Source organism: Hyperoodon ampullatus (assembly GCF_949752795.1).
Source record: "Hyperoodon ampullatus genome assembly, chromosome: 9".
NCBI classification, from domain to species: Eukaryota; Metazoa; Chordata; class Mammalia; order Artiodactyla; family Ziphiidae; genus Hyperoodon; species Hyperoodon ampullatus.
This window is the reverse complement of record NC_136922.1, coordinates 28,325,800-28,348,806: the sequence shown is the minus strand read 5'-3', so window position 1 is coordinate 28,348,806 and position 23,007 is coordinate 28,325,800. Positions and strand designations below refer to the sequence as shown.

The 23,007-nt window shown below is 33.1% G+C and overlaps 1 protein-coding gene across 1 annotated transcript in view; it reads left to right on the top strand.

Annotated features, from left to right (window-relative positions):
• The window catches only part of PCLO (piccolo presynaptic cytomatrix protein), a gene marked incomplete at both ends in the record, with an annotated part of 388,228 nt that overhangs the window by 204,480 nt on the left and 160,741 nt on the right, over nt 1–23,007 (top strand). The window contains 3 exons of the mRNA XM_079711001.1: nt 4,107–6,294; nt 12,081–12,217; nt 18,005–18,095. Of these exons, the coding sequence (XP_079567127.1) occupies nt 4,107–6,294; nt 12,081–12,217; nt 18,005–18,095 (2,416 nt within the window). The remainder of the gene's footprint in view (nt 1–4,106; nt 6,295–12,080; nt 12,218–18,004; nt 18,096–23,007) is intronic.

The window sequence follows — 23,007 nt, the reverse complement described above, 5'->3', positions numbered from 1 at the left end:
TTTGCTTCTTAACATTGTTACCTCCTAGGTATTGCAATTGAAATTAGATATTCTTCCAGTCTTCCTCAACCTCCATTCTATTCTTAGGACTTTCTGTTCTTTTCCCTTGGTCTGTTATTTGCACAGCTATTTTAAAATATTTTACAGTTACTTAGTATGATTATTTTTCAGATTAAGAGCACCAGATCTGTCTGAAAACTTTTACCAAGCTAGTCATCAAGGAAAGAAAATCTTACTAGACACCGAGATTTTTCTAGATTGTTGTTGTCATCTCTAATCATGGCCTCCAACTACATCAGCTTTAATCATGATAAACTTTCTTTTATACATCTCTTGTTCTTTTCTAAGCAATTATATATAGATGATCTTTAAGAGGTTATGTTTCGGTTCTCTCTTTTGGGGTTCTCTACTCTTATTTTATATTATATTGTTTAGATTGGAATTAAATAGTCAGTTTTGAAGTTATTTATTGTCTCAAAAGGCTGTTCTTTTTAAATTATAAGTTGGCAATACATCACTTTAAATTCTCTACTATATTTATGTCTGTCCTCTGGATTATAACTAATCTAGATTCTTGTTTTAACTGATTTACTCCTTAGCCAAACCAATAATGTAACAATAAATATTGACCTCTTCTACATATAGGAAAACTGAGGCCCAGGGAGTTTAAGCAGTTTACTAAAGGTCTCACAGCTGGTAAAGGCAGAGCCAGGATTGAAACTCTAAGTCTGGCCTGAGACACTAAGCTTTCAATCAGTGTTACACTTTCTGTCATTTGGGAAGAATATGGCTGAGACCTTGATGAGTCTCCAACTTTGTTATCAAGAAAGAACAGCGGGCTTCCCTGGTGGCGCAGTGGTTGAGAATCCGCCTGCCGATGCAGGGGACACGGGTTCGTGCCCCAGTCTGGGAAGTTCCCACATGCCGCAGAGCGGTTGGACCTGTGAGCCATGGGCGCTGAGCCTGCATGTCCGGAGCCCGTGCTCTGCAACGGGAGAGGCCACAACAGTGAGAAGCCCGCGTACCAAAAAAAAAAAAAAGAAAAAAAAAAAAAAAGAAAGAACAGCAAAGCTATTTCGATTTGTGGAGACTGAGTAGTTAGCTAGACTAACTGAGTAAGTACCTAGCTTCTACCAACCAACTTTGTCACTTGTTTCCATGACTCACATCCGTGGCACACAAAATATTAATAAACATAAGTCATGGATCATTAAATATTTGCAACCCTGAAAGATAATTAGAAATCCCTAATACCTGGAATGTTTCTTTAACCTAGGATTTTATAAAACTGCAAAAAAATGAGCATGACTAAGCACACTCCCTCAAGTGAGAACTATAAACTTGTAAACATAAAGTTAAGAGAAATTGCATAAATGTGTGAGCAATAAAGAGTAAGAACTACTATCAGTTTCCAGTTCATTATAACCATTACACTTAATACTATAGTCTTTTTTACAGATCCTCGTAGTTTTATCTTTCCTGTGTTTTCGTATCTTTCCTCTCATTCCACACAGTGAATTCTCGGAAATTCACTTCTTGATTCAGAATTTTTAAAAATAGTAACACACCAGAAAATCACAAGTTCTTCTTTTACCCTTTCATTTCTTCATTCTTTCACTCAACAAATATATGCACCCATTTAATGGATGCCTTCAGTTGTTTTTTTTTAATTAATTTTCAAAATGTGTGTGTCCAACCCAGAAATTTCTTTCATTCTCTCTATTTACTCCATTCCGTTGTTACCTTCTCTGTTCTGTGTGTTTTCTCTCTGCTAGGATCAGCTTTTAGTGTTACATTAATTCGTGCACGTTTTTAACCTCCTTTGGTAGGGAGGAGAATTCTTTTAACGTAAGACTTTTCAAATGTCTTCATATTATGCAATGCTATTACACTTTCAGAGTAATACACTTAAACACTCTTTCTCAAACAATTTCACAACCACAATCATGTAGTACACATGAACATCTTAAATTTGAAAACTTAATGCATATACCAAATCTTCCAAATGCTAGTCTAGGAAAAGAAACAGTCATTAAATTCAGCCTCCTATTGAGCTCCATTATATTCAGAGAACTGAAAAGATTATTGTGAAAAAAGTTTTTAAAAACAGAAGACATATATATGTTAGTATTTTGGAAAATTATTAAGTAGTTGTAAGATTTCAATTTTAATTTTATTACTATTTTATTATGGTCAGTTATTAAAAAGCATAATAACGTGCATTCATTTATTCAAAAAAACAGTTTTTTTTTAATATTTGGTATATGAATTTACCAATTTCCACAGTTTTCTGTGGAAATAAGGGGATTTTACAAGGAAATAATACTTAATGGATGCCTACAATGAGTACTAAATATTTTACACAAAGGTCTCATTTGTTCTTCATAACAACCCTATGACTTGATTGTGAGTATTAAATACAATGAAAATAATTGAGGGTGAGAGAGAATAAATAACATGCCAAACAGCTGCCTTTGTGGCTCCAATTCCCCATATTCCTTGAGATTTCTCTGTGAGGATAAGCTACTATTTCAAAATCACTCTGCCATATTTTACAAACTCACAACATTTATTCATTGTGAATTTGCATTCAGATATTTAAAATTTCAGAAATACACATAAACCTCAATTGATATTTAGGATATTGCTTCTGATTCTGATTTCTATTAAACAATTAGGTTGATAAATGGAGCAGAAAAATAACAGAAAACAGATTAAAAAAACCAAGGTAACAAATTTGGGAGTAGTAAAAAGGCAATAAAAGTAGAGGGTCTTGGGCTTCCCTGGTGGCGCAGGGGTTGAGAGTCCGCCTGTCAATGTAGGGGACACAGGTTCTTGCCCCGGTCCGGGAAGATCCCACATGCCGCGGAGTGGCTGGGCCCGTGAGCTATGGCCGCTGAGCCTGCGCGTCCGGAGCCTGTGCTCTGCAACGGGAGAGGCCACAACAGTGAGAGGCCCGCGTACCGCAAAAAAAAAAAAAAAAAAAAAAGTACAGGGTCTTGGACAAATATGATATAATTAATTAGACATAATTCCGATATTCTTTTTGTTATTTTGGGGTCCTCAATTTTTGGTGATTGGGAAAAAGGGAAGAATTAAGGTCTTTGTATTATTAGTAAGAAGAAAAAAGTAAATATGCAACTAGAAGGCAGAGGCCTGAGATCTAGTTGTGAATATGCTGCTACATTGTTGGGTATCTTTGAGTATATCAGCTTATTTTAATTATAGTCAAAATGATCTCTCATGTTCTGATATTCTAAAATTGTATGATTCTCAAGACCAGTGATTCTTAGAATTCAAGTTTGTGACAAATTAACCAAATAAAATTGAAAATATCTGACAGCTCACTGATAAACTTTATCTGATTTTTTTAAAGATTTTAATGAGTTTTTGAATTGTAGTCATTTCCTTTTGCTTCATGTAGAAGTTACTAAAGCATTAAGAAGAAGCTGAAATTACTAAAGAATAATAGCATTGAAAGAAAATAGAAAATTCAAATAGTCAGAAAAATATTGAAAGATTAAATAGGAAGTTGGTTCAGATAACTCTTGGGGAAAAAAAGACAGCGAATGAGAGGATTTCATTTCAAAACATTTCATGATTGGAATAAGAATTACAGTCACTTCAGGGTGTGAAAGTAGAAATGGGAAGATAGAAGCAAACAATTCAACAGGACAATGACCATCTTCAACAAATATAACTTAAACTTTAGGTAGTTAACACAAATACTCTGGGCATACCTTCAGTAAGTAATATTATGTATATTAAATAGGATGGAAAATGAGTTTTTAAGAGTTCTCCTAAGAGTCTAACTAAAATATAATCTTGCCTAGCAGTGTACTCTGTGCTTGATTTCAGAATTCACTTCTAATGTTACAAAGTTGTAATAATAAATAATCAGTTTACCAAGAAGAGGAAAATTATTTTTCAGTTAACTGCATTTGTGACTAATACTTGAAATTATGTGTAGAATTTTAATTTTATTATGCACTCATAGCTAAAACATATATGAACTCACTTTTATTTAAATGTAAATTATGGTTTTTTTGACCTTTTACTTTTTTTCCTTGATGATAAAGTACTGTATTTTGTTTACTTAATTACAGACAAAAGGTTCTCAAACCACGGCACCCTCTGGCACCCAGAAAAAAGTGAAGAGAACTCTGCCAAACCCACCTCCCGAGGAGACCTCCACGGGAACTCAGTCAACATACAGCACCGTGGGCACAGTTTCCAGGAGAAGGATCTGCAGAACCAATACGATGGCACGAGCCAAGATTCTCCAGGATATAGACAGAGAGCTCGATCTTGTGGAGAGGGAATCTGCAAAGCTTAGAAAGAAACAAGCAGAACTTGATGAGGAAGAGAAGGAGATTGATGCCAAATTACGGTACCTGGAAATGGGGATTAACAGGAGGAAAGAGGCGTTGTTAAAGGAGAGAGAAAAGAGAGAGCGAGCCTACCTCCAGGGAGTAGCTGAGGATCGTGATTACATGTCTGACAGTGAGGTCAGCAGCACCAGACCAACCCGAATCGAAAGTCAGCATGGCATAGAGCGACCGAGAACTGCTCCCCAAACTGAGTTCAGCCAGTTTATACCACCACAAACCCAAACAGAATCTCAGCTAGTTCCTCCTACAAGTCCTTATACCCAATACCAATACTCTTCCCCTGCTCTTCCTACCCAAGCACCCACCCCATACACCCAACAATCCCACTTTCAGCAACAGACTCTGTACCATCAGGAAGTTTCACCTTATCAGACTCAGCCAACCTTCCAAGCTGTGGCAACGATGTCCTTCACACCTCAAGCTCAACCTACCCCAACACCACAACCTGCTTATCAGTTACCATCGCAGATGATGGTGATACAACAAAAGCCCCGGCAAACTGCATTATATTTGGAGCCCAAGATAACTTCAAACTATGAGGTGATTCGCAACCAACCCCTGATGATAGCGCCTGTTTCTACTGATAATACATATGCTGTTTCCCACCTTGGTAGTAAGTACAACAGCTTAGACTTGAGAATAGGATTGGAGGAAAGAAGTAGCATGGCAAGCAGCCCAATATCAAGCATATCGGCAGACTCTTTCTATGCAGATATTGACCATCATACTCCACGAAATTATGTCTTAATTGATGACATTGGAGATATTACAAAAGGAACAGCCGCTTTAAGCACTGCATTTAGCCTTCATGAAAAAGATCTGTCAAAAGCAGACCGTCTCCTTAGAACCACTGAGACACGTAGGTCTCAAGAAGTGACAGATTTCCTAGCACCTCTGCAGACTTCTTCCAGATTGCATAGTTATGTGAAAGCAGAGGAAGACCCGATGGAGGATCCTTATGAGTTAAAGCTTCTGAAACATCAGATTAAACAAGAATTCCGTAGAGGGGCAGAGAGCTTAGATCACCTCGCTGGTCTTTCCCATTATTACCATGCCGATACTAGCTATAGACATTTTCCAAAATCTGAAAAGTATAGCATTAGTAGACTCACACTTGAAAAACAAGCAGCAAAACAGCTACCAGCAGCCATACTTTATCAAAAGCAGTCAAAGCATAAGAAATCACTAATTGATCCTAAAATGTCCAAATTTTCACCTATTCAAGAAAGTAGAGACCTTGAACCTGATTATTCGAGCTATATGACTTCTAGCAGTTCATCTATTGGTGGCATTTCTTCCAGGGCAAGGCTTCTTCAAGATGATATCACTTTTGGCCTCAGAAAAAATATTACAGACCAACACAAATTTTTGGGATCATCTCTTGGCACAGGGCTGGGCACATTAGGAAATACCATACGGTCAGCTCTGCAGGATGAAGCAGATAAGCCATACAGCAGTGGCAGCAGGTCCAGACCTTCTTCCAGACCTTCCTCTGTCTACGGGCTTGATTTATCAATTAAAAGAGATTCTTCCAGCTCTTCTCTAAGACTGAAAGCTCAAGAGGCGGAAGCTCTAGATGTTTCCTTTAGTCATGCATCACCCTCTGGCAGAACTAAGCCTACCAGTTTGCCGATTAGCCAGAGTAGAGGAAGAATACCAATTGTGGCCCAGAATTCCGAAGAGGAAAGTCCACTCAGTCCTGTTGGCCAGCCAATGGGAATGGCCAGGGCTGCAGCTGGACCCCTGCCACCAATATCTGCAGACACCAGGGATCAGTTTGGATCAAGTCACTCATTGCCTGAAGTTCAACAACACATGAGAGAAGAATCACGGACGCGAGGCTACGATCGTGACATAGCTTTCATCATGGATGACTTCCAACATGCCATGTCAGACAGTGAAGGTAAATTGGGCCTCAAACTACCTTGTTACTCTCAAAACTCAAACTCTTGTGTTTCTGCATGTTTAATTTTCCTTCTCCAAGGACGTATTCTACTTTTCTTGGTGCGTCTTTTGCATGTTTACTTCAATTTTATTTCTTGTAAATGGAAATTTTATCTTGTGTGTAGATTTTGTAGCATGCTCTTCTTTATTTCTTTTTAGTTTATTCTTTTACTGTTGTTTCTTGGTTGTCTGCTTGATTTGTTTGGTGTCCACTTTTCCAAAACCATTACCAAACAATTGTGTCAATAAAATACGGTCATCCTTTAAATCTATAGTTGGAAATATTTTCATTGTATGTTTCTTTTATTTTTTTAAAAAGGCATTTTTAAAGTTACTAGTTTCTTTCAGTTTGTGAAATGAATAAGGTTTTGAGCCATTAAGTACTATTCTGCTAGACTCTGTAATAGAAAATTATTTATATCATTTTGTGAGATCGGTGTTCGTTAATTCAGAGAATGTTCTCCTTTTGAGAACTTTCAAATAAGTCCCTAATGAATAAAGACACAGACCTACTTGAGAATGGACTTGAGGATATGGGGAGGGGGAAGGGTAAGCTGTGACAAAGCGAAAGAGAGGCATGGACATATATACACTACCAAACTTAAGGCAGATAGATAGTGGGAAGCAGCCGCAGAGCACAGGGAGATCAGCTCGGTGCTTTGTGACCACCTGGAGGGGTGGGATGGGGAGGGTGGGACGGAGGGAGATGCATGAGGGAAGGGATGTGGGAACAGATGTATATGTATGACTGATTCACTTTGTTATAAAACAGAAACTAATAAAAAATAAAAAATAAAATAAAAAAATAATAAATAAATAAAAACAAAGACGTGCTTTTAAAATAAATAAATAAGTCCCTAATGTTAACATAATGTAGAGTTTTATAATTCTACTTAAATAAAAGGTTTATATTTTAATCTCTTTCATTATGAATGTAATAATTGACAAGCTTGTACATTTTGCATTACATACTAGAAAGCTTAGTACTAAATATGGTTTTGACAGTAAATAATAGTATTATCCACATGCTTGTCAATATGTATGAAGCATTGTTTAGATTTTAAAATTGGAAATTTGTACACTGCTTTTGTGAATTTAGCTATTTGAGCTGAAGCCTTCCTTGTGTGTTCAGTTAGCCTTTTCCATGGCTTTGCTTTTTGCATTATTCCATTTTTTGCCCTAAATTGTTATTACTAGTTTTTCATATTGAACAAGAGATTTATGGCAAGTACATACTTAACTAAAAACTGGTTTATGGTAATTTTCTTTGTTTAATCATATAGAAGCATAAGGATTTTAGAAAATGACTTAGACCAAGTCTAAATTAGAAGACATGTTTGGACAGGTACAGAGATGTGAAGTCTTGCCCATGCCAAGAGGACTCATGACACTTGGCTCTTTTTTTTTTCCCCCTCTGTGGTATACATTTGAATGTAGGTGTGGTTTGAGTCCTAAAAATAAAATACTTCTCATCACATAAAAATGTATTACTTCATGGCTTTAGAGATTGCAAAGCACTAAGTTAACATGAACATCTCTTATTTTAAATCTAACATTTTCCCTGAGGACTTACAGGAAATATGTTTTCATGAAAAGGATTTTCTTTCTTCTATATCTAGACACCAATATGATTTTAGAAGTTCAAATGTAGGTTTGATCAGGACTAAGGTAATCACTGGATCTGAAGGAGGAGAGACTGCTTTTTCTAGTGAAATTCCAAGAGACTAGTCACTTCCTGATTTGTTTTATTCTCTACAGGCTATTGGATTGACCATTTTTTATTGATAACCAGCCAGTTAAATAAAACACTCTGTGTGGTTTTTTTTTTTATTTAGCCGATTGTTTGAATCAATCTACGTAGTTAAGTAAGTTATATAATGCAGAAACATTTATTTTTTTTATTTTTTCACAATCCACATTTTACACACATTATATGTGTATATAAGTATATATATACAATGACTGCTGCAGAAGAATAAAAAGGCTCTTCAATAATTGTATCCGTAAAATAGCAAAATAAAACAAAAACTAACAGGTCAGTCACATAACTAAACACGTAAAATCTGTGTGTGCATGATGAACATATACCTGGAGAGAATTTGACAAATTGATTTATTCATCACAGATGTTTTGCCAACATGGTTCCAGCCATACAGATGTTTCTAGATATTCCAAAATACAGCAGTCATTTACGTACAACCATGTAAAAATAACCAAATTTTTATTTCTCATTTATATGTTTGGATGATGTGTACTCATAGTCATCAAAGACTATGAAAACTTGTTTTGATAAAATATCAAGACACATCAAAGAATACTTATCAAATACAATTTTGGCAAGTATTTGGAAATATCATCAGCTTAAAAACATGTTAATCTCCAGAAAATTATTTAAACTAATTTGGATGAGACATCATGCAGCATACAAAATTATGAAATATGTAATGATGACACCAGAGAAGTAAACAATTACAATGAAATTTACACAAAATCAAATTGAGTTAAAATGTATTTTTAAATTAAGCAGACAAGAAATTTAGTCATAAAAATTATGTTGATATAGAATTCTACAAAGAAAAACTATAACAAACTGAATTACATATGTAATATTATGTGTGTGAATTGTAGTGATTATCTTTAAAAGATGTATGTTTTAAAATGTTATCTATTTTCTTTGTGTTTATATCTCATAAGCATATCACTTTTTTTCTGGTGAACAGTGGTCTGCTTTTCTTTTGAAATCTTGGATTCCTTGGGTAATTAAGAAAAATAGAAAATATTCTTCCCAATTACATAACTCATGACATTATAAACTCATGAAATATTAGGGATTTTTAAAATAAAAATTAACCAAATATATACTATATCTGTGTTTGAATGATACTAAAACAACTTTGAAAAGTATAACATTCCAACAGGCTATTTAGTAGCACGTAAACAAAGCAAATTTAACTGATTTCAAATTTTTGAGCTTTCTCTGAACTCAAACTCTAGGTTATAGACAACAGGATGTTTTTCAGATGTATTCTATATAACTCCAATTAATTTTGAAAAATCTCATTTGAGGTATAATCTAGGTAGGTAATTTATAGGTAGGTAATTTATATTGCTTACTATTTATGACCATCAGCTTGAAGTCTACAACTTAATATCCATTCATGGTTAAGAGAAAAACTAAACTAGAAACAGTCAAGTTGTATTTCTACAACCGCAAATATTTTGTTGAAAACGTTCTTTCAAAATATACTCCATGTAAAAAAATAAAAAAGCATCGGTATATACAGTCTTTTAAAAACTTTCCACTGAATATTTCATACAGAATAGAAGTAAGCTGTTTGTATAACTATTGTTGCAGTCAATAATGTGAATAATGCTAGACCCCAAAATAGGTTTCTTGCATTTTACATTTAAGAAAAGAAAATATCAATGGCTTAAAACGAGGGGATGTTAATCTCCAGCAAAATTCTTTAATTTGGAAAATATTATTATTATTATAAAATTTAGTTTTTAAAGTTCGGATCTACCATGGCAGGTCAGACAATTGTAGTTATAAACAATTAGCATTTATGTCCAACTTGCTGTAAATGATGAAGACAGAATCCAATATAGAGCATATTTATTTAATCTGGTTTTTCTTCATTGATCTATAAATTCCTATGCAAAGCATGCTAGCCATCCTAACTTGGTTATGTATAGAGTCATTATAAGACATAACAGACAATCAAAGTATGTCATCAGAATCGGAAATAAATTGACAAAATTTATATCAGGTTGAGATTCTGCCTTATCTGTATAGACACAACCAAGGAAACATTTTAAAGAATCGTTATTTTAAATGCATTAAGCAAAGTTGTATATTCAAGTGAAATCATGTAGTGCATTATCTAAGATAGTCATTTATTAAAATCAGTATAGGCTTTTTTATGAAAAATAAGTAATAGAGATATACAAAAATTACTATAAAATGATGTTAGTGTGTTTGTTGATAATCTAATAAGTTTTAGAGATTAAATAACAGATTTTCTATTTACTTATCAAGTTTATATTAAATATTTCTTTCATAAATTTAGTCACTTGGTGTCAAATTAAAACTCTGAAAAACCATAATAAATATTGAGTAGATTGTGAGAAAAGATAGTGTAACTATTAATGAGACTCAAGGGACAAATTAATATTTATTTTAACATGAGCTTATCATAATTTAGGATATTTAGCTATCTTTAGTTGATGACTAATTTTCCTATGTTTCATTCATTTCCTGAATATTTAATGAATATTATGACATTTGCAAGGCATTTTTTTTAGTATTGAGGGAGAAAAAAAAACAACAACAAAAGAAGACATGAGCCTTACCCTCAAGCAGCTTAGAGGCTAATAGGGGAGATAAGATAAGTACATATGCAACCACAAACCAGGTATGTATCGTATTTCCTCAAATCTAAGACTGACTAAATTATGACACATCATCTATCATTCTGTGTTTATTCGGGAAAAGTGCTGTGGTTAATCAGTGGCGTTGACCACGATCACGGGAGGTGTAGAGGTGAGTAATGCTGTATATGCTATGGGTTTGCCAGCCCTGCCAGTAAAGAACTAATGGAAATTGCCTGGGAAAAAGTCTTGGGAGAAAGTAGTAGAAGAGAAGTCAGTGATGTAGACAGAGAACTGTAATGAGTTAGAGAGGAACACTCAGTAGTACGGCATTGTAGAAGCTAGAGTTTCAAGAAGGCATAGGTTGATAGCATCCTCAACAGATCTTTCAGGATGAGCACCTGAGAAGGGGTACTCCATCTGCCATTTAGGAAGCAATAATGTATTTCCAGAGACTATTAATTAGGGATCCTTTTACAAAGAATAAAATTAGATAAAGTCAAATTCTGTATATTAGGTAAACAGTGATTTGGGGGCACTAAATAAGAAAAAGACCTTGGAAGTACTAAGAACTGAATGGGATGAAATTTTTAAAATAATATTTATATACTGAAATATTGTTGTATTTTCAAAAAAGTATTTTAAGATGTCAAGTTTTGGCACATTTTAAGTACAAAAAGCAGTTAACCAACTCTTTAATTCCTAAATATGTGAGCCCACAGAAAATAATTGTTTAATTTTTAATGAAAAATGCTAATAGATATATTTTTAGTATCAGGCTACCAGGTGATCATGGCACACATGTTCCTAGCAATGATACCTGGGATTCTCCTAAAAATAAATGCTTTTGTTAATTTATGGATGTCATAGAAATGTCATGTTTTCAAAAAATGCTCACTTGATGTCCAGAGCCATAGTGGTACTGGGTTGATATGAGAGTGGGAAAATAACAGAATCTTCTGTATTCAAGGAATATATTTTCCTTGGATTTTGGTGATGGGTAGTGGGGAGAGGTGAGGAGGTAGAACTGATGGACTGAGGTTGAATAGAATGACCTTTGAGAAATATTCATTGTTCATTTATTTATTCAATCACTTTCTAAATTTCTTCTTTCACCTAATCTAAATTTAAATTTTGTTTTATTTTGCTTTGAAAAGTTTCACAGGTGGTACATTATTTTTTCTAGGTTATTCCATGGTACAAAATTTTTAACATAATATTGGAAATGATTTTTCTGATCCTGTTGGGAATTGTGCTTGAAATGCATGAATGATTAATAAGCCTGGAGCATGTTGCTACTTCAGAACATCTGCTGCCCTCTGTCATCTGTATTTGTTAGAGTTGCAATGTTTGATGTTTCCTTGGTCTTCAAAGCCTATCACCTGCGTCGTGAAGAAACAGATTGGTTTGACAAACCCAGGGAGTCTCGTTTGGAAAATGGACATGGTCTGGATCGAAAACTGCCAGAAAGGTTGGTCCACTCTAGACCACTCAGTCAACATCAAGAGCAGGTAAGTGCTATATTGAGCAATCTCTTTCAGATTTATTTTTTTTTTAAAAAAGATTCATTTCATCCTAAAGTGGTCTCAGTTATCCTGCAATGAATGGGACTTTTGTCAATCCAGTTCACAAATGATTTTTCTTTTCAGTATCTTAAAGTACTAAGTAACCTTTCTTCATCAGCCATGACTGACATCGCAGCATAACCATGATGCTTCTACCAAGGCAATTTAAGCGATTTTTTACCTCTAACAGATAATTAAGTTTGTACAACATACCCAACACTGCCATACACAGAGAATACATGAAACTCCTAAAGAGCTTACAGAATATTGGGTGAAATAGATTTGGGTAATTTCAGTGTTCTCCAATAACAGTATGTTCAGGTGTCAAGCAAATAAGAGGATGACCAAACCAAGTCACCTGGGGACAGGGAAGGCATCAGTTGGGGGTGAAGGGATGATGTTTTAGGGTCTATTATGTGGAAGTGTTTTTTTGTTTTACATTCATTTTTGGATTTTATCCTCAGAACAACTTTCATAAAGTATGTTTTATTAATACCTATTTATAGGTGAAAAACTTAAACTTAGAGGTACTATTCACTATTACATAAATATAATATCATAATTCATGATCTTATTCACTTTAGAACAAATGTGGTGATGTTTAAATTGAATTTTGATAGATCTTACTAGATTAACAGTTGGATAACCTGAGGGAGATTCCTCTGGTAAGCCATGTGGCCTTAAATCAGTTGCCTTAACAGATCAGATTTTTGTAGGCTGTATATTCATTATGATCATTAAAATACCCACAAAGAGATAGTTACTTATATCATGTACATTAACTCCTAAATCATCCCTGTCTGATTAATGATTCACTGATGTAAATGACAGCTATATTTTGAACAACACAGAAGAACCATATGAATTTACTATAATTCAGTGTTTGTCGCATTAAGGTGTAAAAGAAAACAAGACTTTTACATGTATAAGTACTGTCTAAAAGATATTATCTATGGTCTTAGATTTGATTTTTTCCTAACCAGTTTCAGTTTTCATAGACAAATTTCCAGCTGATTAGAATTTTCTTTTCTCAGAATTTTGTTCTAAATTTTTCAGAATTGTTCTGAATGTTTTCTCAGAATTTTATTTTGTTTTTCTAGATGCTATCATATTTTATAGAAATCTGTTCTTCTCTGTATATTGTAAGTATTGTAGATCTAGAATAGATCTAGCTCAGAAGTGGGAAAGTTAAAGGATTAAAATCATTCTGAACATGTTTAAAAATTTCAATTTACCTGTTATCTACAATTACTAAAACAATCAATTTGTCAATTTTTTTTATTACAGGAATCTCTCTGTAATGCCTTACTTGTTGTATCTTACCCATCTTGTTTGCTTCTCTGAAGTTTACTATTTCTGACAAACGTAGATCAAGTTAATGAAAACACAAATCCTTTAAAGAAATCCTAATAAGATGAACTATAAAAACTGAAGAACTAAAAAAAATAATAACTTCCATACAATTATTTCCCAAAACTTCTGAGGATCCAATCAGAATAGTCTTGTCCAACTAATTTATCCAACTAATATTATACAGGATAATTTTAAAATAATCTGCCCATCCCCAAAAATATTTTCTAAAATTTATTTTATTGTATGTAGATTAAACATAAATATTCCTAATGACTTTTTTGTTCATAATTTTCTGTTACATCTACAGATTTATGATTTTGGTTCACTGAAGCCATAGCACATCATGTTTAAATATATAATTATAGAGCAATATAATACCAAAATTAGAGTGGCTATATTTGAGAATCATTTAATTAATTTCTCTCTATGTTTGATAACATAGAAAATGTAAGGGTCCTTGTTAGAATTATATACTGGTAAATGTAATAATGTGTATTGTCTTGCTAAAAGTTATTTTTTACATTTGTATTTTGTTATATAACATACAAACAAAAAAAACTGCAATACTCAAAACTGAAAATATGTAGAATTATAAACTAGTTATAAAGTGAACAGCCATATAACCACCACACAAACAAAAAAGCGAGGATTTTCTGCCCACTGAAACCTCCAAGTGCTCTTTGCAGATTGTAATTTTCAACCTCTCCCAAACAAGTAGCAAATATACTGACTTTTGTGACAATAATTTCTTTGTTTTGCTTTATAGATTTCTCTAAATAAAAGCTTTATTGAAGACAACATATGCTTTAATTACATTTATATAAAGCTCAAAATTCATGCTTTTTTGCATTAATATTTATCTTCAAATACTGTCTTCCTCATTAACTCATCAAAACTATATTTTGGTATAGAAGGATAGCAAAATAGCATTCTTGTTTCAGTCACTTCTTTGCATATTTAATCACAAAAAGGTAATATTGAACTCTTGGTACCAATAAGTCCAGCTGCTTTTATTTGAAAACTTATGCATAATAAGAATTTATGTTCATAAAATGCTCTGGAGGCAGAAGTAATAAAACCAAATTGACTAATGCAAGCACTAATTTGTCTGCTTTAAAAATATTTAATGTAAGCATACATTAGAGAAATTGAAGAGTATTTCTGAAGTTAGAGTCAAAATCATATAAACCATAAAAATAAACCAAATCTGCAAAACTATATTTGTTTCCTTTCAAATATATATATTTATGTTTAACCTCTGCACTGTTCAGTAGAAATTCAACTCTGCTTTGTGAATTGAACAGATCACCTGACTCCTTTCTCTTTATTTTTTTTTTAAATTTTTTTCAGTCTCTTCATCTATAAATAGGACTAATACCCTTCACAGGGTTGTTAGAAAGGTCAGCATTTCTCTACTAGTACAAAATGCCTTCACTCTGCAGTAATGCCCATGCCTTGTGCAATTCCCATGCAACTGCTATATTGCGGTACATTGAGCTCCTCTGGAAGAGCCACTCTTTCTCTTTCTTCTGGGCTTTTGAATGTCTTGTTTCCTCTTCCTGGACATTCCCCCTCCTCTCTTCTCTTGGCTAACCCTATTCATCACTGAGGTCTCCATGTACATGCCTCATCTTGCAAGGAGCCTTCTCTGACACTACCACCACCACCTCCCCACAGGTGTTCTTCCTTTGTGCTCCAGTAGCACTCCACGCATTGTGTCTTGGTCTACAGGCTTTTAGAGAGCAAGTGCTCTCTCTTCCATCCACCATGGTATATGTGCAGTGCCTAACATAGGGCTTGGATCCCCAGAAGGGCACTCTGTCCCCTGCATCTGTCATACAAGGTATTTAGGTGAGAGAAAGCATGAATGTCTGTATAAATAAAAGATATATTAACACAAGAGTTGTTACTTCATAAGTATGAAGGGCCAGTTCGTGAACATAATTTCTCTTGAAATATTTGTAGGTAGGGAAGAGGAAGAACCCTTTTTCTGGGTGGCATACAGGTGATAGTTCTGTCAATGCAGAATCATCAAAAGACTATGCTATCAGAAACCTGGCTCTTGGAGAGAGGTATGAGGCACTACTTGACATCAGTCCCGCCCTCTGGCCTTGTTCCTACTCTTAGTTGGCAGAAGCAACACCTGCCCTTAGACTTCATCTGCTAGAGAACTCTCTCAACACTTGCCTGCGTTGGCTAGAAAAAAGCCAATATCCAGCTAGTGCAAACGTGGGAGATGGATACTTCTGCTTTCCTCAGACTCTTGGTCACATTGATCAAAAATTGAGGCAGTTTAATGTTTTTAATTGATTAAATGAATTCATGAAGCTGAAATTACAGGAGATCCTATGATATGCTCTGAAAGCAATATTCATGGAAATGAAGATGCTTAACATCCCTTCTACTTAATATCATCATAGATACATATTGAAAGGCAGTAGGGACTAGTTGATAAAACTGATGAAACATTTGGGAAACCTGACTACTCTTCTAGACTAGGCAGTAGGGGGACTATCAGATTATATCAACTTCTCCCTAGACTGGAGAATTAGAAAGAATAACAAAAGGCAAAATTGTGTTTTCTTAGTTTATTTTTGGCCAAGTGAAATTAGAAGACATTTGAAGTAAAATGAAATAATACCCATAATTTTAATGAATTATCTACAGTAACAAAGTAAAGTTGAGTTATATCTAATAGTTGTAGGATTTTCAATGCACATGGTTTGATTTTTAGTAAAAAATAAAGATCTTTAAACGCAGATTAGGGGAGGGAGGAAGGAGAGGAGGAGCTGAAGAAGGAAAGTAGATGAAGGAGAAAAGACAAAGGGAGGGAAAGTAAGGAGGCCAGGAGAGAAAGTAAGAAAGAGAAAGAGACAGAATGGGAGGCAAGAGTATGGAAGAAAAGAGGGAAATGCACACTCTTTTGTTATGAATATATACAAGGTTTTCAGTGGTATACAAAATTAGCATCAGTATAAATTATCAAGATTGACTGATTATACTGACCATAATGTTTTTACAATCTTGCAAACAATACTTTAGCTTTACTTTGCAGAATTCATATAATATTCTTGGACTAGACAGGATTCTGCTGTTGACTGGGGAGTGTTTTATATCTATCAAAGGCCTGTTTAAGCTTATTCTTTGCCGAAGAGAATAAAAGCTAAAGGCAATAATTTAAGGTTGTATTTTTTTTAGTACATTTTCCTTTTAAAATCCAGAAGTCTAGCAGTTTTATTGATGGATTTTCAAAGACACATTAATATCACAAGAGTATTACAAGGAATCTTCCTTCACAAAATGTAGATCCCTTTAGTTCTAAATTCTGTTTAATATTTTGTTTTGGTAGTCCCAAACACTTTTTAAACGTATTCTGAAATTGGTAGTATTGAATGTCTCTTGACTATTATTTCATTTGAATTATAGTCAAAAATTCTCCTGAGGTGATAAATACAAGATTCTATCCTAATAAAATCCTATTAATACAGATATAGAAATATTTTACTATTTCTTTCATTATTTCACAAATCTCTTTTGAAAGCCAAATTCCATAAAATATAAAGCATAAGTTTGGATTTGCTAATTTACTTTTGTTTCAGAAATCTCATTTTTCCAGGTGGAAACAGCAATAATGCAGTCTATAGTATTCTCATGTTCAAGTCTCAGTAATGAGAATTGAAATCACAGACTTGTAACAGGAACTTTGAGTGTTGTTTCTTCTACCCGAAGGAACATCAGAAGTAAATGAGAAGTAACACCTTTGCATACAAAGAAGGCTTCAGAAAATATTAGAATGAGCAAAGATTTGATTTATTTATACAGAATTAGTCTCAGCATCAGGTATACATTGAAACTGCTTGTAGATGTGCTCAGCAGAAGCAAAATTCCACAATGAAATCAAAATAACATAAATATGCATTCCTAGTAGAGTGATAGAGATGCAGAGTATGAGGATCTTCTGTGGCTTTTCTCCCTTAGGATCACTTGATTGCTGAAAATTGACAATGCCTATTTCTAGGCTGCCCAAAACAAAATCAGCAGATATCAATTTTCCATATACTTCCTCTATCCACTGTCATCACTACTATGCACTACCATAGTAACAGGCATCCTTTAGGTGTTACATGTGCTCGTTGATTTTCCAAACACAACAAATCAGTTTGCAAGAGAAACTGGTTGTAAACATAAAGACTATAATAAACTCGGAAACCAATAACGTCATTGTGTAGTATTAAATGCTTAAAATTGTCATCATTTGAGAGTCTTCTAATATATTTTCATTGATTGACTCAATGTGCTTTGAAAAAAAAGTGAATTCTATAAATTGCCTTTTAAGTCTCTTTAACATTGCTTTTTCACCTTATCACATGTACGTCTTAGATTATACAGATGAACGGGAAAACTGTGCACTACATCTTTCCTCATGCAAGAATAAAAATAACAAGAGACTCCAAGGATCACACAGTCTCAGGTAAAGGAAATCAAATAATCTAGTTCTTTTCATTAATGTCGCACTGAGATATGTATTTGAATTTCAGTTTACATGACTCATTAAACTTTAGAAAAGACCACTTTTTATGTCAAAAGTTGTGTATTGGAAAATTTCAAAAAATAAGCAGGTTGTGCATTTAAATATAAAAGACAATAATGGCATAATCATTAGTATGATACATTACTAAATGGCATATATATTTAGATCATTCTGTTATCTTCATTTTTAAAAATGTACATGACATTACAATGCTCCATACTTATTGCACTGTTCAGTAATATGGTCATAGGACCATAAAACATTCTTACACAGAAAGTAGAAAACTAACTTGAATTTTTCTAAAGAATAGATTCCCCTATACCTTATCAATTTGAAGATTATCAATTTTGCTGATTTTTATTTGTTTGTGTTCTTCTGTAAACCAAACTTATGACAGAAATTTTAACCTTGTTATTTTGAAATACTTTGGACTCCCAGAAATTAACACAGTTCTTTTGCCCACCCTTTACCCAGTTTCACTAATGTTAACATCTATCTAACCACAAAAAAATGATCAAAACAAGAAATTAACATTAATATGATAGTACTGAAATATCTACAAGCCTTATCCAGATTTTGAGTATCCCCGCTAATTTTTTTTTTCTGGTTCAGAATCTAATCCAGATCTCAAGTTGAATTTAGTTTACAAATAAAAAGTCCTCTTATATTTGTGAGATGGAAGTATAAATTTTCTCATAGTTAATAAATTTTTAAAATATGAAAATTACCTATATTCTCACTCAAGTATTTCCCTATATTCTCACTCTTTGTTTCATAGACACCGTACATCAACAGAAAATATTCACGAATATATATGGATATATGTATAGGTGGTATATCTAACATGGCCTATGTGTTGGAGGGTTTTTCTTTTTAAGGACTGATAGAGAATAAAAAAGAGGTATTTCTTCAGTGTTCTTCCTGTTGTTCCTTGCAGATTTTAGACCCTAGAGAATGTAGATGTGGAACAGGTTTTGCTTTGAGCAATTGTCCTCTCTTTATTTTCATAGAGAATGAATCGATTTAGAGCCTAATATTGTTGTTTTTCTTTTAAGATTGGGTAATTTTTCTTCTGCCAGAGATAGATAATTCAAACTTTCAAGATTTTATTGTATACAGACTGTATTTTAAGTACTGATGAACATTCCAGGGGTGAGCCTTAAAATCCAGGGACTCTTTTTGTAGAAATAACTACCTGCTACAAACTATTTCAGTTCCCTCCAGCTCATAAAGCAAAACAACATAATACTTTCTATCAATACCAAAATTATTTTTTTCAGGGAGTACAACAAAAATCTTCAAAGTATTTTTACTAAATCATCAGGACTCTATATCAATATGTCTATTTTTTAGTTGTATTACTATTAGTATACTATGTCAAAGTAATTATCCCTTCAACCTTATCATTTTTCTTTTGCAGCTTATTTTAATTTTTCTTTTACTACAATTAGGAAAATTTTTTAATTTGTTTTCTTTTACTACAATTAAGAAAAAATAATTCTTATTTTAAAATATAAGAATAACAGAAATAAGAGCTATTGATTTCTTGTTATAAATATTCTAGTCTGAAAACTAAATTCTGTTTCCTCTGTATATAGATTTTGCAAAATGAGAAAAGAGGATTATAGTTTTGAACGGTAAATTTACTAGTGTATTATATTATCTCTCTGCAAGCTCCTTTTTATTTTGATATTTGCCTAAAATAATAATAAAAATATTTTCCTTGTTGTATTTACCCTGCGTTACTACTGAATATATTTTCCATGTATCCGGTAGCACGATCTCATTCTAAAGTAAACGTTTTGAAGCAATTTGTATTGTCTTCAGATAAGTCTTAAGTACCTGAAAGGGGTTTAAATGCATGTATATGCAAGACTAGAACCAGAAACGGCAATTTTTAGCAAACAGCCTCCAGAAATTTGAGGTTAATACGCAAACCCTGGCATAGAGCGTTTACACTCCTGGCTAATCTCTGTTATTTGCTGGTCTACCAAAAGCTTAGTTTGAGTGACTAATGTTTGGTGACAGTAAAGTTATTCGTAGCTATCAGTGTCATTTTTATGTTAATGTTTTCATTAAAAATGAAATATATCTTTTAGAGATGCATACTAAAATATTTACAGAGGAAACAGTGTCTTGTGTGAAATTTGCTTCACAATTAGCTGTGTAGAGAGTGGTAAAGAAATAGATGGGACAAAACTAACCATGATTTGATTAATTGTTGGAGCTGGAAGATCAACCATACTGGGGTTTATTACGGTCTTGTCACTACTCTTTTATATGTATGAAATTTTTCATAATAAAAAATAATTAAATTCCTGTTTGTCTCTCACATTTAGAGAAAAACAGCAGTGTCCAATAGCTTCATCGATAGTGAAAAAGCTCTCTAAGCTAATAATTTAACTGCCTTTGTCAAAAAGATAAGGGTGTAATCAAGGAAGAAGAGAAGAATAAAATGTAGTATTTCTGCTCTCCTAAACAGAGGGGGAAATTGTCGTTAGTAAATTTTCATTTTAGTTATATAAACCCATCGAAAGTAGAAATAAAATATATCTTTTTTAGTATTTTAATAGACCATTCTAAATGGGTCTAGCATTAAAATATTTTATAAGAATTATATGAAACCAGCATACCTCACAGAAAAGGAAAAAATATATTTCTATTTATTGGAAGCAAAAGTAATTTCAAAATAGCAGACAGGATTAGAAAGTTGTTTTTTTTTTTCATAATTCTTTCTACTATGTGGTTGTCATAGTATAAGCCTGGAACCCTCATGGTACCCAAGACTCTTTCAGGGGGTTTTCAAGGTCAAAATTATTTTCATAGTAATACTAAGGTAGCATTTGCCTTTTGCACTCTTATTTTCCTGTGAATATACAGTAGAGTTTCTCAGAGATTAATTGATGTGTGACATCACAATAGACTGTATATAACAGATAAGAGAATTCAGCTGTCTTCTACTTAACTTAATATCAAGCAGATTTGCAATAATATAAAACAATGCCACCTTTCTCATAAATGTTTTGTTTTTAAAATATATTTTTATTAAAAATGTGATTTATTTTAACACAGAATGAGTTTATTAATACTTTAAATTCATTAATAAATACTTTAAATTATCAGTTTTAGTTTATAATACAGAGAATACACATAATTATAACCCATATAAACAAAAGCTTTTTGAGGTCCCTAATAATATTAAAAAATATAAATGGCTCCTTGGAACCAAAATGTTTGAGAAATACTTCTCTAAGGATCTTTATAGAGAAAGTTTAAAAAATTCTAAATAAGTTTTTATTTCTTCCTATAAAAAACTTACACAAATAAAGTATATTTTATAACTGCTTTTAAACTTATATTGAATTCATTAAAAATTTTTTATTCATTAATAGTTATTGACAGAGCACCCATGGTGTGATTCACATTGTGTTGGTTGCTGTATTACTAGAATGAATCCAACAAAGACCTTGATCTACAAATTACTCATACTTTAGTAGGAGAATATTAAATGTGAGCAATTATTATAGTACAATTTTAGGAACAACTGAGACAAAGCCAGGGAATTTATAGAACTTTATTTTTCATAGACGTATGTATATATGTATAAGTGTGTACACACATATACATATGTACCATCATTTATAGTATTTTATGATGTATGCAGAGGAAAATACATGCTTACAGTCTTCTATTAAGTGGCCCATAATTTTAAGGAAATAGATACTTTAACTTTTTACCGTAAACTTCAAAGATACTCTTATAGGTGTTGATCAACAACTATACAGTGGTTTTGAAAATCTTTATTCAAACAAGTTGAAGGCAGCAAAATGAAGAAAACAGGTCATGAGTTTTAGAATTAGAAAGACCTGAGTTGGAGTCCAGCTCTATCACTTATTTAAATTTTGAGAATAAGTTTGCTCAACCATAAAATAAGACCAGCTCTCTCTATCTCACGTAATTGCAAGTGCACCTAGCCCAAAATGTTATACTTACTATACACTCAACAAATGTTATTTCCCCTTCTCTTAGACAGAAATTATCAGAAAAAAAGATAAAATGCAATGCTCAAGAAATGAGTCTCTTTTTTATTTAGAACTCGTCTTATGGCTCCAGAAACACAGCTGTTTGAAACAAGTCAAAGAAATTCTTCTGATTTTAAAAAAGATATTTGCTTATGTATAGTTCTGCAATAGACTGGCTCCATCTGCAAGGCTAGAAAGACTAATTAGAAAGCGCAGTAGTGAAGAACATTAAAAATGTTTAGGTTCAAAAGACAGCAGTGTCTTCTGTGGAAATAGCGGCTCATTTTCTATTCCTCTTTAGTCCACCATCTTCATGAGCTTTTAGAAACAGGAGATAAATATAACAGATCTCATTGGATCTGAGTTGGTAGGAATACCATTGTGGATAGCCCTTTTTAAATTATTATTTCAACAACTTTACATATCATAAATATGCACGTTGTATGTGTGCAAATCAATGACTTTTATAAATTTATGGAGTTGTGTGACCATCACCACAATTTTGTTTTAGAACATTTCGATCATTGCAAAAAAGTTCCCTTGGGTCTGATAGCAATAGCCACGTCCAACACTCCTCTCCCAGCCACAGGCAGGAAATTTACTTTATGTCTCTGAGTTTACCCTTTCTGGGCACTTCACATACGTTAAATCACACAGTTTACAGTTTTGGTGTCTGGCTCCTTTCCCTTTCCAGTATTTTTTAGGTTTATCCATTTTGTAACATGTATCAGAAGTTTGCTATTTTTATTCTTAAGAAGTATTCCATTGTTTAGATTGTGTATATTTGTTTATCCATTGGATTTTGCCTGGCTTTTCTTAATATTTGCATA